The sequence below is a fragment of the Cygnus atratus genome, chromosome 18 (assembly GCF_013377495.2).
Source record: "Cygnus atratus isolate AKBS03 ecotype Queensland, Australia chromosome 18, CAtr_DNAZoo_HiC_assembly, whole genome shotgun sequence".
Taxonomy (NCBI): Eukaryota; Metazoa; Chordata; class Aves; order Anseriformes; family Anatidae; genus Cygnus; species Cygnus atratus.
Window position 1 is genome coordinate 9,336,089 of NC_066379.1, and position 14,362 is coordinate 9,350,450.

The 14,362-nt window shown below is 35.5% G+C and overlaps 1 protein-coding gene across 31 annotated transcripts in view; it reads right to left on the reverse strand.

Annotated features, from left to right (window-relative positions):
- The window catches only part of BPTF (bromodomain PHD finger transcription factor), a 58,482-nt gene that overhangs the window by 19,123 nt on the left and 24,997 nt on the right, over positions 1 to 14,362 (reverse strand). For 12 of the 31 annotated variants that reach the window (XM_050714318.1, XM_035558703.2, XM_035558692.2 and 9 more), the window contains 14 exons: positions 13,501 to 13,671; positions 13,192 to 13,367; positions 11,634 to 11,989; positions 11,226 to 11,357; positions 10,492 to 10,621; positions 9,611 to 9,746; positions 8,275 to 8,490; positions 5,562 to 7,983; positions 4,496 to 4,620; positions 4,092 to 4,220; positions 3,652 to 3,802; positions 2,741 to 2,864; positions 1,160 to 1,412; positions 563 to 724 (listed from right to left, as the gene is read on the reverse strand). In XM_050714318.1, the coding sequence (XP_050570275.1) occupies positions 563 to 724; positions 1,160 to 1,412; positions 2,741 to 2,864; positions 3,652 to 3,802; positions 4,092 to 4,220; positions 4,496 to 4,620; positions 5,562 to 7,983; positions 8,275 to 8,490; positions 9,611 to 9,746; positions 10,492 to 10,621; positions 11,226 to 11,357; positions 11,634 to 11,989; positions 13,192 to 13,367; positions 13,501 to 13,671 (4,683 nt within the window). The remainder of the gene's footprint in view (positions 1 to 562; positions 725 to 1,159; positions 1,413 to 2,740; positions 2,865 to 3,651; positions 3,803 to 4,091; positions 4,221 to 4,495; positions 4,621 to 5,561; positions 7,984 to 8,274; positions 8,491 to 9,610; positions 9,747 to 10,491; positions 10,622 to 11,225; positions 11,358 to 11,633; positions 11,990 to 13,191; positions 13,368 to 13,500; positions 13,672 to 14,362) is intronic. The other 19 variants (XM_035558713.2, XM_035558712.2, XM_035558714.2 and 16 more) reach the window with 3 other exon arrangements.

A 14,362-nucleotide genomic window follows, 5' to 3' on the forward strand; every position in this document is an offset into this window, starting at 1 on the left:
AAAATTGGTATTGCTTTTCCTGTCACCTAAGAAACTTCAATACAAAACTGGTAGCCTTCATGATTTCCTCAGACACTAAGGAGAATGGAGACAGAGAATCAAGCTTTTCTATTTAATATACATTCATAAAATCTCAAAATATGAAGCTTTCTTCCCAAGTCAAGAAGGAAAATGCTGATCTTAATTTGGAACCAAACTCTTGCTCATCAATGAAGAGCAGATGCAGGTATTAATAACTAAGAACAGCAGCAGGTTGTTGTTTTTTTTTTAGAAAGTTATTTTGTTGGTAATATAACGTAGATAATGAAAAAAGCATGCTTCATTCCACATTGTTAAAAATAGAGCTTCTAATTTTGTACTATGAAATGTAGAATAATTTACAGGCAAAATACTTGCATTTTTCCCCTAGACACACAAATATGCAGTACAGGGGGAACAAGCTCTAAAAACTCATATACTTTTTTCCCCTTCAAGACACAGTTTACTTCACTGGGAAAATAGTGTCAATGGAGAATTAAACAGCAAGCTGGAATACATTTCAATTCAGTTCCCTTTCCCCTACCTCCTTGAGTTGATGGCACATTGACGGCAACAATCTTGCTGTTTGCAGGGAGTGGCAGCTTAGTTATCACTTTCCCTGCCATCGTTACTGGACTGCCTGAGATCTGGAAGGTCTGCCCTGTGCTGGCAATGGTTGTGGCTGAAGTGGCAGCTGTGCTAGTGGCTATTGAGGTACACAGAACAGTCAATTTTAGAGCAGAAAAATTAGTCAAGAATATGACTATTTTCAAGTATGAAACAGCAAACTTCAGGATTATTTTTACAATATTTTCAAATGCGTCATTCTTGCTCTTGTAAAGACTTTTTTGGAAACAGTACGTTACAGCACAGAATGCTTTAATCATCAATGATTACTGGTAAAACAGCTGTCAGTAATTAGACAGGTCAGAAATACAACTACCTAGCAAGTCTGAACAAAGAAAAATTAGACAGGTATTATTTCAGAAGTGTCCTGCTGATATAGCAAAAGAGTTAAGAGCAAAGATGACACAAAATGCAGTAATGCTAGATTCTGGAGATGTAGGTGTTCGATGCAGGTAGGATGTGTGCTGGAATTCATCCTAGTTACATGTTCTTTCCATGATGAACAGCTACTTACCTGTTGAAGACTGGCCTTGTTTAACCCAAGTAGCAAAAGTCTGATGGAAATTCTTGTTCTGTTGGAATGTTACTGTAGCTGGAGAACCCACTTTTGTAGTAAGTACTACTTTCGTTCCAGTGGGAACTGGGCCCGTTAAAGGGCCTACCACAACTTTCTGTGGAGTTGAGACGGTAGTTGCGGTACTGCTGGCAGTAGTGACTGTGGGGACCACGCCTGCTACAGGTATCTGCTTCTGCTGTTCCAGCCGTTTCTACAGAATTTAGAAAAAAATTAAATGAAGAATTTTCAGGTTTTGTAAAATAAGTGCTGTCTTGTCAGTACTGAAAAATAAAGGACCCTAGTAGGATTTTAGTTCAAGTTTAAAGGAGTGAAGAGTAAGCTGCCTGAATATCCCAGAGCACTACAAGCACAGGCTCCTTGACCTGCACAACTACAACTCTGCTTACAGTACGCAACCAGAAATTTTCCTTTATAGCATCTTTAAAATCCTCAGTTTATGTTAATTTCAATACACATTTTAAAGAGAACATATTAATTAGCCTCAGATTAACCCAAAAGATTAGAAAAACTAGTTCAAAAGTATTTATTTATACTTGGCTTCGACAGTGTGCATACAGCCTCTATGTACTTCAGTAAGCGATACACTGTCAGAGTTCATTACTGGCACTTTGAAGTTCAGAGCTGCCCATACTAAGATCCTGCCACAGTTGGAGAAAAAAAGACTATCATTCTACTTCACCAAATGAAACATCAACATTACAATTTTAAAAATTATTCTAACTGTAAATTCAGTTGGTAGCCTGCTTAAAAAATCAGGTTTTAAATCCTTCACCTCATCCAGCAACATTCTGTGCTGTGACCGTCAAAAAGGTACTTTGAATTTAGAGAGCAACATTACAGAGGGGCATTATCAGTCAGATCTATTACAATGCCAACTATTTAATTCCACTAAGATAGGGAAGAACATCATCTCTATATTAATTTAAATTTTGGTGATTAGTTATCAGTACATTGAGGTTGTTACTGCGAATCGGAAAAAAAATTCATTAGTAATGTATTTGGTTAGGGAAGATGTAATGAAAACATGCAGGATGGAAAAAACACTACTCTAATTACACACACACATGTAAACGTACATATACATATTTTAACCAAATTTTATAACAAATTCTTTGTGGGCTTCATTCGGCCAACTTTGGGTAAGATAAAAATCAAAAGATTCAATGCGATTAGAGCATGGAAATAAATTCAGTTGTATTCCCAAGTCAGCTATGTACCAAGACAGCTTTCTATTAAACCACAAAACACAGTTGATCTTACCTGGAAACTAGTGTTTCTCAGATTTCTTTTAAAATTGGAAAAAAAATAATTATTTTTTTAAAGTGTTCTGTATTAGGCAGAAAAAATGGGAATCCAATTATTAAACAAATGTTTGCCTTAATGTTGTTTCAAAATAATGAATGCATACAGGGGGAGCAGCACTGTTTGATGACTAAGAGAAGCTGGCTTCCCAGAACTTTGAGTTTGTAACACTGAAAAATGGTGCAAGACAGGTGGGACTACCAATAGCTCCCCCACCTGCTGGGCAGCCAACCGTTGCTGTTTTAGTTGAGCCTCCAATTGGGCCTTGAATTCGCCTGCCTTCTTCTGTTCACTAACCTTAGCCTGTAGTTCAACTGCCTGTGCCTTTTCCTTCTCCACCCTGCCAAAGACACACAACCAAAGAGAAGAGTTAAACCATCACATAAAATCCATCCATCAACCTAGGTTCATTTAAGAACAACTGTCACGTCTGAAGATCACTGAGTTTTATTGGTTTTGGTTTTATTTGGTCATGGTTTTAAAAGTATTTTGAAATAAGCTACTGAAAGTGCATGCAACATTCCTGAAATACTCTGATGCAAAACTACTCCAGCACCTTACAAAAAGCTATTATCCAAAACTGGAATTCATAATTACATCTGAGACTGAAAATATGATCTATGTAACACCATTAATTTAGCACAATTCTTCTCAAGGGACTCAAAATTGTTCCAACACTAAGTATGAAATATTGAAAATACTTTTTTGACTTGAGTATCCTCAGACTGAATTTACCTCTACTTAAAATACCTGTATACAACAGTTTTATTTGTATTATATAAGTATTTAAACACAATGTTTGAAGTCATGCAGAAAGTAGCCTAAAATCTTTCTTTCCATGCTTTATAGTAATAGCCTTTTAGCAATACAACACTGATTACCTCATAAGAACGGAATAATTAATAAAAAATAGTTCTAACAAATCTAATATATCTGCATAAATTCAGTTTTGGTATTAGCAAATAATTGTTTTACAACTTTAAGCTTCAGTATAACATAAAAGGCACAGAAAAAACACAACACTGATAGCTACCTACAACAAGGTGATCTAGTTTGTGCTCTCTAGTGGGAACTTTTATTTAACATTCACACAAAAACTGTTTTTTTAAAAGTTTGAGTTGGTTTACCTTTCAGCAAACGCCCTGATCTCCCATAATTCCAATTCCTCTTCTGCCACCCAACTTTCAATTATGACAGGGCCTGTTTGCTTGGGTGTTTCTGGCCTTTTTGGCCTTAGAGCACTTGATCGCAGCCCCTTCCTCTGGGGTGTTGGAGTTTCTTTAGAGAACAGTCAAAACATACACATTAAGCTCAATCATAAAACAAAACTGAAGTGTAAACCAAGATTTAGTATCTTTCGCCATCTCATTTTAGAAACAGAAATGCCTTCCAGCTTCAGAGAGATCAAGTCAGTTTGTTACATGCATCATTTGCTCTACACAGGAGAATGAACAGTTCATGTCAAGCTATATTTGCTCCCATGATTGTCTGAATTAACATAAAGGTCCAGTTACCTTAATTTCTGTAGGAGCTTATGGGGAGGGGAAAAATGTATAAACAAAGGTACCTTTTGGAGCTTCTGGCACACCAATGGGACAAATAATTTTTCTTATACAGTACTCTGACCGGATTCCATATGGGCCAACATCTCTTCGCTTGATTATTTCTGTTGTTGTAATTTCTGTTTCAGATGTTTCTACAACAGATTAGTCCTAACACGTTAACAGCAGAAAACAAATAAAAGTTCAATCTCCTATCAATCCAATACACTCAAGGTAAAGAAAGAACAACTATAGTGCAAACTGTTGGCTATTAAAATCTCTATCTATCAAGCGCCATAGCTAACATCAAACCTTTATGGAAAGGCTTGGAATGAAAGTAATAATCAAAATTAACAGCAAGAGCTGTTACATTAGGAAACACAGAAATTTAAAGAAATCACAGAATCACAGATTATCACAGAAATGATACCTGTACGTGTAGTTCCTCCCCCAGGTGGAGCTTTTGCAGCCATATCATCCCATTTGAGACATGCCCACAGTAACCGCAACATAAGGCTCACTCCAGCCAATGATTTTACTGTTTGAAGTCGGTATCTAACAACAGAGCATTAATTATATTTTAAAATGTATTTAATAAACCTAACGAAACCAATGAGACAGGTTTTCCATTCTACTTTTACTGAACAATATATACCAGTTTTTAAAATAATAGCAAAATTTATAACAGCTCCACTCTAGCCAACCATACAAGAGGTTTTGATTTTGTAACTAAAAAGAAGTGCTCTTTGAAAATTCTAAGAAAGAAGTTCAGAATTAAAAAGTAGGTAAAGGGTTTGAACAACAGCAAAAAAAAATGGATGTAAAACTCGTGTCATTTCACAAACCCCAAATTTATTATGGACAAGAGCATCAATACCCAAGCTTATTCATATCAATCCAGAGTCCGAACAAAAAAAATACAATGAATGTGAACCCCATTTAATTATGGCTATTTGAAGACTCAGTGGAAACAGTATTCTTTAAAATACTCCACCAGCTTGATGGCCACAGGTAAGACAATGCTCCATTTCCACTCACTACTATGAGAGTTTATGAACTGGAAACTTTCTGCCGCTTTCTTCTCATAGCTTCAAAGAGCACAATCAAATAACTGTTTGATACTAGAAGAGTATTACAGTGACAATGTTTTATAGTCTGCTATGTGGCTTGGATATTTGACATTTTCTAGAATAAAATGTGAAGCAAAACTGAAAAATGGAGTGCCAGAGAATATCTCATGGTTCCGGTACACAAATTAACTTAACTGGCCCTTAGATTTCTGTTTGACTTTACCTACACTTTCAACAAACTCAACTTGTCCTTGTAAAAATCCTTCCAATGGAAGGTTCTAGTGCCAAAACCAGATCAGATTTCTCTATTAGATTCAGTGGTGCTGGCTTTCCTAAACTGTAATTTAACTATGTTTATTTTTGTGGAACAGGTCTGCTCAATAACTTCTTTCAAAGCCAAAAATTTGAACGTAACTAAGTACATACCTCCAAGTGATCCCAAAAGTTGGTCTTGGGGATGGATATGGCCAGATATCCAAGGCAGGTTTTGCATTATAATTGAAATAGGGAACTTCTCTGATCCCTCCTCTTCTGGCCAGCTTTTTTAAGTCATCATTAGGTAAAACAAATATGCTTTTTTTACTGCTTTTGGTTACAAATTTTCTGTAAGATGGCAAGGCAGTTCCAGAACGCGTTTTTTTGGGTCTTGCAAATTTCATTAACTTCACTTTGTCTCTCGTAGAATACTCTTTGCTGACAGTCATGGAAGTCACCAATGTGCCTTCTGGGGTGGTCAGTGAATCAGTTACTGTTGTTGTAATCACTGTTTTACTATGCTCTTGTACAGAAATGACATCAACATTACTGTCTGTAGCTGGAGTGGTAAGCTTAGTTACAGTGGTGGTGGTAGTTACAGTGGATATGGCACAATTTTCTGTTGATGATACTACTGTTGTTTTCTCATCGTTAGTTGCTAGGGTCTCTGCAACTTTAAAGACAGTCTTGGATTCTGTAGAAACAGTTGACGTGGTAGTCACTTCAGTAATAACAGTTTTTGTTTTATTCTCTCCATTAACATTTTCCACTTTGTATGTCTGTAGACCATTCTGATCAGCGAAGTCACTACTCAAACTAGATTCCTCACATGACGTTACAGGCGATGGAGCAACTTTCTTCTCCTCACTAAGTTCAGTTTCCATAGATTCTGTTTCACTACTCAGGTTATTTTCTTTACAGAAAGTATTTGTTGGTGTGGAAGCAGCACCAATGAAGGCAGCTCTTTGAGGAGAAAGCTGTTTTTCTTCAGTTTTCTGCACATACTTCAGAACTTCATCTGACGGCTGAAGACTCCCTCCAGCTTCAAACTCACGTGAATTCTGCGGAGATGACTTCGGGTCCATGATATTTTTGTTAATTGTGTCCTCTGTCATGATATCACCATTCATGAATGGTTTTATCGAAGATTCCCTAAAAGGCAATGCTTTTATTTCATGCTCTTGAATTGATTTATTAATATTATTAATTTTTGGTTCAGTATCATCTCCTGCTGTAGCTTCACAGGTATCTTTAACTAAACATTCATCATTTGATAATACTTTAACGTCATTGTCTTTTCCATTCATTTGGAGTGCAGATTTATCTTTTTCTAAGTCCATCTCAGTTACATTATCTTTATTATTCTTTTTGTCAGTAACATAATTTAGATTTGTTTGATCAAGGTATTTGTTTATGGTACTTGCCTCCACTTTCAGTTCCTGACCTTTCTTTTGACCATTAGCCTCTGTTAGCTTAGAGCTCAGCAGTTCCTCATCAACTTCTGTCCTATCCGCATGTTCCAGAGTTTGACCTTCAAGGTTTATTTCAGAATTCAGTTCTGTCTTAAGTGATTCTAAATCTTTACTCACCAATTTTTGGTGAAATCTAATCTTATTTTCAGATTTATTTTCAGTCTTTCTTGGAGTAACGTCTTCCCCCATTTCACCTTCTTGTAAGGATGGTGGTTCATAATGGCTTTTTATCATACAATTGTTTTCTGGATCTTTGCTCTGTTCAGAATTCCCTTCTGAGTCTGTTTTTTCAAAAATGGCCAGAGCATCTTTTCTACAGCTGCTTTCAGTTATCACTGGCTCTGAGTTTTCACATGCACTCTGAGATACTCTGGCAATAGGTAGTTTTTGTTTCAAAGGTCTTTCATTTGTTTCCAAAACATCCCATTTGACTTTACCATCTGCATTTGTTTGTTTCAAGCCATCCACAAAGGAAGTCTCACACTCTCTAAGAGCCTCTTGTCCTTGACATTTATCAGCAGTCACAGGTTTGGAGTTGTTCTCTTTGCTATCATTCTGAACAGAGCTTTCACCTTCAGAGGACTGAGGTGAGTCTTCATCCAGTAGCTGCCCTTCTCTTTTTGATAGCCTATTTGTTGAAGGCAAAGAAGGCTCATCTAGCTCACCAGTTTTTGTACAAGAGATGCTGCTGACTGGCAAGCAGTCCTGTCTTGTATCTTCAGCTTGGATTTTATCAGAAAGATAGGTTTGATTTTGGGAAGACATGTCAAATTGGCTTCCTTCTTTTACTTTTCTCATTTGTAGTTCATCTATTTTTTTCTGGGGGCTTATAGATTGAATGCCTCCATTTTTAGCATTAGCCTCCAGTTTCATCCTTTCTAGACGTTGTTTTTCTTCCAGTGTAAACTGTTTTATTCGCCTCTCAAGTAGTCCATCTAATTTTGATGATTTTACTTTCCTTTTGTAGCAAGTCCTTAAATGAAATCCTTCACTGACATTGATTATATCAAGCTTACAATGACTATCCTCGTCTTTTATTGGGGATTCAATTTTCACATCATCTATATCCATAGGCTCTTCCTTGATGACTTTATCATTTTCACCATCAATTTCTTTTTCCACTGTGAAGAATAATTCTGAATCAGTAAACTCCCCTAACAACAAGTAGCAAAAACATGTTCTTACATTAAGTACTAAGAAATAAATGCACCTTTTAGCACATTAATACATTTCACAAAAAGGGAACGAACACTTTAGACATTTCTACAAGGGATAATTATCACTTAACTGAGACATTTTAAATGTCTGGACAAAATCTGTTACACGCTTTTTCAATAGTTATGAGGTAATATGCTTTTACACATACAGTGTTGCAATGAATAACTAGTTTTGTAATAATTTATGTATATCACCTTTGTCTTTTGCATGATCTGAGTTTTCAGAATTTGTATCAATTTCTACTTTTTCTTCACGTGACTTTTCTTCTTTCACTTTCTCCAAGTTTTCTGAAGCAGCTGCTTTGTCCTTTGCTTGCAGATCATAAGAATCTTTCGTTCTATCTTTCTCTGCTTTTACCCTTATTGAACCTTTTCGTTTATCCAAGTTGCATTTTTCATCTTCATTTTTTGCTATTAACAGGTTAATTAAAAGGTTTCAGTTATTCAGAAAAAAAATCATCTGCTACATTTTAATGTATTTTGGTTTACACTTAAATCATTTGCACATTACTGAAACTCAGAAATACAGTGCAGTATATAATTCTAACGTTATAGATTAAGCTTACTGCAATACTGAATAAAAGATATCTAAAAGCCCACCAAGGATAAAATACTTTATTTCCACTATTGTTTCAAGAGTTCATGTTCAGCTTTTCTGAAACAAGTTTTCCAGGAAATTAAATATCACTTTCTGAAAAAACAGCCTATTAAAAGCATTCATTCACACACTGAAAATTCATAAATAGTTTTTAATAATTTTGATTTCTACAGACAAACCAAGAGTGAATACTAGTACTCAAGTGATTTTATGCTTAACACTGCAGCGTCCATTAATTGCAACTGAGAAAATAAATCTAATTTAACAATCACACAGATAACACGAAAAGCAGCAGCATCCGTTTTGTGTTTGACCCATTTAGAAACAATGTGGGAAGTTTTACTTCAACATGTGATAAAAGAAGTAATTTTGATATGTAATATAATGAGGACCACCATTTTCTGAAATTTAAAAGGAAACTCAAGAATTACAAGTAAGACTTAAGCAGTTCAGGATTCATTCCAGAAGTTAACTGTGCAACCTACTTATTTATCTCAAGGTTTTATTTTAAAAGAAATCAGGAGTTTTGAACTTGCTAGAAAAATTCATTTTTTCCCCCTTATAGCACTTATGTACAGATGAAGTTGGTTAATAGCATTCTGTCAATGTAGAAAAAGAGATGAATATGTGCACCAATGTTTTTAGATATTTTTTGCTTGTGATTATATATTTATCTAACTTACATAAACCTAAAGGTGTACAATATTATACACAACTTTGTAACTGAAACAATTTAATGTAGCTAAAAAATTGTCTCTGACAACTGAAGCAACTATACTGACAATAATGAGTAGAGATCCATGAAAACTTCTCTGGAACACTACTTGGAACAAAGCCTACACAAAAAACATTACACATACATAAATAACTGCAAAAGCAACAAAAGGTAGTATGTTAGTAATTAAAAAGATTCTAAGTGATGCAGACACTTACTTGGTAGCAACTTTCTGTAATTTGCATTGGTATTTCCAGGCAGCTTGGGCATAAACCTATGGACATGTGTTTTACTGATCCAGCTCCAACCACCATATCCTGTTACTCTATACTCCTCTCCTTTTTGTTTCCAAACCTGTTAAATATTTTTAAAACATTAGTTTTAATGGTGCTATTTGCTGTTAATGTATACATTAATTTAAAAACCTCAGATGTCTTTGGTTCTTTAACCTTCTAATTTACGTACTTTCTCAAGCAAACTGAAGTTTGTCTGTGAAATAATACGCTATCTACATTTCAATACGTATCTGCTGATAATTAAATCAATTCTACCACAGAAACAGCAAAACCATATTTTCTTCACTTAACAGTAAGCAGATATTTACCTAAAAGCTGAAGGATTATGTAAGTTTTTGAATCAACCTGTATGTTTATTACAGCAAATAAATTTAGAGCAAAGAATCACTACAACAGAAGTATTTAGTATCTACTGTAGGAGAATATAAATGGATTTCTATTTATATAACCTTCTGAAGTAAAGGTAGCTGGTTTGGGGGGCAGGGTGGCAAGGGAAATGCTGGAAACAGACACATAGACAAGATTCCAATATCCAACTAAAACTCTTCCATTAGGACATTAGGAAGGACTACATTTTGCAGATAATCATCTGCCATATCAGGAAGTGTAGCTAACACAGTAATGAATCTCAAATTTTGCTCAGGCCAAGACTCTGTGCTTGAATATGTGGGCATAGGTTCCTACTCCAATTACAGGGAGTAATGTAGTAATTGACATTTATGTAAATCCAAGAAAATAGAAGAAAAATAAGAAATTGACAATTTCTGTACTTTGCATGATCTTCATGCAAAATAAAACCTTACCTGATGTTTGACAGGGAATGTGTATTTCACCCATGTAGCTTGCTGCATTGTTTCTTCTTCTTCTTGTTTTCTCTCTTTTTTTTTCACTTTTTCCTTTTCTTCTCTTTCTATTGCTGTCATTCTGCGTAATCTAATAAACACAGATTTAAGTACTTTTATATATATATTTAAGCACAGGATCTTGTAAACAAATGTAAGAAGTCTAACAACAGTAAATACTCCTCCTTGAATAATTTTAAATACCTGAAGTAAAGAGGAAAGTCTAGTATCACCTTGTATGTACTACTTGCAATATGAACACTACTTTTTTTGGCTATTTCAATAAGGCAAACAGCTGCCTGCAACTGTTTCTACATCAGACATTTCATTTCTTCTTCTACGGAGCAATGAAAAACAAAAGACAGACTCTACTGAACTCAGCGTGTTGAAAGTTGCTTTTCTAGTCTTCCACAGTGCTACCACTTGGAGACTATAGCTCAGAAAGAAAAAATACTTGCTTTGCAGGAGCAGTGATGCTACGGAAATCTTTACATACATTTTCAGTTTTTCTGCTTGAGAAAAAACACTTTGTTTTTCAGTGCTGAATACGACAGACTGAAATTCAACGTAATTCTTACAGCTACAGAAAAACTAGTAACTGTAAAACAGTAAAGTTCTCACATTCAAAAAGATATATGTATAAAGCATATACATATATCTCATATACATAAAAAAATATTTTCATCATTTTTTACCTAGTGTGCCCCAAGGATTCCCGCCAGATTGGCAGCATGACAACTGGTTTAATTGCGCATTCCAATATAGCCAGAGCTAGTGCAAATTCTCTAGGTTTGCTGCACATCTGAACAGCCTTAATCCAGTTAGACCTAAATTGGAAAAAAGATAAAAACCTGAAATATATACATGTACTAACATAGCATGCTATGTTAATGAGATTTAATGGGATAAAATCTCCTATATTCTAATACTTCACTCAAATGTGCAATTCTTCTAGTCATTCATCACAACACACAAACGCATTATATTTTAATCTACTGAAGCATGGTGCCTGGAAACCACCAATTTCGAAAAGCAAAAACCACTGCTCATTAATGCTATTAGCAAAAATACAAGAGAATATATTTTTTCGTTTATTAATTTACCTGTGGGAAGCCCAGTTAGGGTGAAGGAATGATGCCGGGATATTGTTTTCTAGCTGGATAATAGTTAGCCTCAAAGTGGATATGGTAAGAACTTTGGACCCATGTACAGACCCATTCCATTTGAACTCTCCAGCTGGAGTCAGACAGAATTTATGCGAGAGATGTCGTCTCTTGTCATGGTCCTCCCTGTGCTGGTGCTTGTTCAATGCAAATGAATTCGTGGCATACTGATTATGATAAACACGATACTTCCCCTCTTGCCCTAATTTGAAATAGTTGTTGATATTTCCTTTCATCACAATTTCCTTCTTTGCGTTCATTCGGGAGACTTCACCTTGAGAGTTGACCACCAGAACCTTGTTAAAGAAAGAAACATTTGGAACCTTTTAAAATCATTCTATTTGATTATTCATGGTATAAGGTCTCAACTGCCTATATGTAAAGTTCATAAAAATATCTTGCATTAGTTTGTAGAAGCAAGTAACTTTTAACCAATATATTAAATATAAGTACTTCATCACAGATTGCATATAGAGCTATGAAGATCAACTTCAACAATTAAAAAAAAAGCCACCCAGGCTCTTCAGGAAGTCAAACAGGAACCTGTTTGGCTGCCCTGAACTCCGTCTATTGAGGGAGATGGCTTTGGGAAAATAGCCTCACTAAACTGAAGTAAGTTTTCTGTGAAACACCTCCTAGGTAAATCACAGAATTCCTACGCGTAGCTAAGCCAACAAATATTTCTGAATTTGAAAACGTGGCATGGATAACAACACTGCTCTAGCTACTCATAAAGGAGTTCCAAATCAGAGATGTTTGTGATCAAATAGGCTCACAAACACAATTGTAAGTGTTAACTTACAATGATAACCAGCTGACAAAAATAAAATTAATACACCAAACAATATAACAACAAATAAGTGCAGCTAACTCTTAACATTCAAGCATTCCTTTTCTGGAGAAGCTGAGCTATCTCATAGCACAAACTTAGAGCCACACCAAAGATCTATACCAAATAACAGTCATCTGAGAGCTTTCACTTCAGTCTGAATCAAGCGGTGCTACAATTTTGCAATGATTGATTTTAAATTAACATAATCTGCCAGTACAGACTTGTGGCGAACTGGAAACTTGGCTATTACCCACGTATTCAAACAATAATCAAATACAAAACACTAGTAAGTTACAGTTTTGGCACATCAGATCTGAAAGATCTGAAGACAAAAGTGGGAGAAAACATATGTAACTTACTACTGGCTATACAGTAAACAATTCTGTAACTTATGACCAGTATGTTAAAGGAAAGTATGCACACTGAGTCACTCGCATATCATTGTATACATTCAGAGTGCAAGAACAAAGAAAAAGGGGAAAAAAGCTTCTGATACAACATTTTCAGCATTTGCTAATTTATTATTATAACTTTTTTTAAATGACCTTTACAGTCTGCCAAAATCACTTTACAAAAGTTTAAATATAGTTGTTTTTCTTTAAAAAAGATTATTGGTTTTCTATAACACTTTTACCACTACTTTGAATTTTCCATAAGTATACAAACCTCTCTGCCTTCTTTATATAACTTATTTGCTTCATGTGCTGCAGCAGCAACCTGTTGGCTTTTCATCTGGCTCAACTTGCTATCTGGATTTCGTAATCTTGTGAGCATTCGTGTCGAACCTGGCGTGCCTTTTCCTGTGCCTGGAGAATCACTTCTTTCACCATTAGACTTATCTCCTGCCCAGGAAAAAAAAGCTTTTAAAACGAACTTAAAAACTGAAAGTTTTCTGTTGACGTATGGAAATTATAAAGTAAAAAGATGCGTAACATGAAAATTATAGAACAAGCCTGTATTTTTTTTTCTCTTTACCTATGTCATCTGAAGTCTGGGATCCCCCCTCTGCATTTTCAGCATCATCAGGCATCTTAATGGAGTCATTCTGCACAGAGCTAAGCTCGCTACTGTTGCTGTTTTCAACATCTGACTGTAGAGCTGCAGCAGACGCATTGCTGTTGCTGGGGATCATCTGACCAGTTTCTTCTACAAAAGAACAACTTCATTTTTAGTTTTCTTTTAAAATGTACAGATGCAAATTTCATTTTATATTTTGGATGAAACATTTAAAATCAGATGAACATCTTTTGCTAGACTGGAGAGAAATACCCACAAAATATAAATTCCCTCCAGAGCACTGAATCCATAAAGAGATATTTTATCTTTTTGTTCTGTTTCAAGCAGTTTCAACTTTTACAGCTCTGAAGAACTGAAATCCGTATTTGGATGAATGGATTTGAAATACAAAGTGTATTTTTTTCCTCCTATAGATGCACACACTGCAAGCCCTCTACTGAGACTTTGTTTTGCTTTTAAGATGCAAATTTCATGAAATTTGGTCTTCCTGCAGCTTCTTTGATTCTCTCTTGATTGTATCATGCATTAACTGTTCCTCCAACCATGACCTTTTCACTTCCCCTTCCATTTTCCACTGTCTTTGATCATCTCAGCACATTAATGCTGAGGAATTCTGATTTCCTTTCCATTGGCAGCACTCTGTATCTAAACTCTTCTACAAACTTAAAATATCAGCTTTTCTTACAACCTGACAGGTCTAGATAGTGCTTCAAGCTCAGTAAGACAAATGCGTTCTCAAGTCCTCAGTTGTCCTTGTTACTGTCTTTCTGGACAGCTGCGGATGTTACTGCCACCTCACCTGTCAACACAGCACATGCCC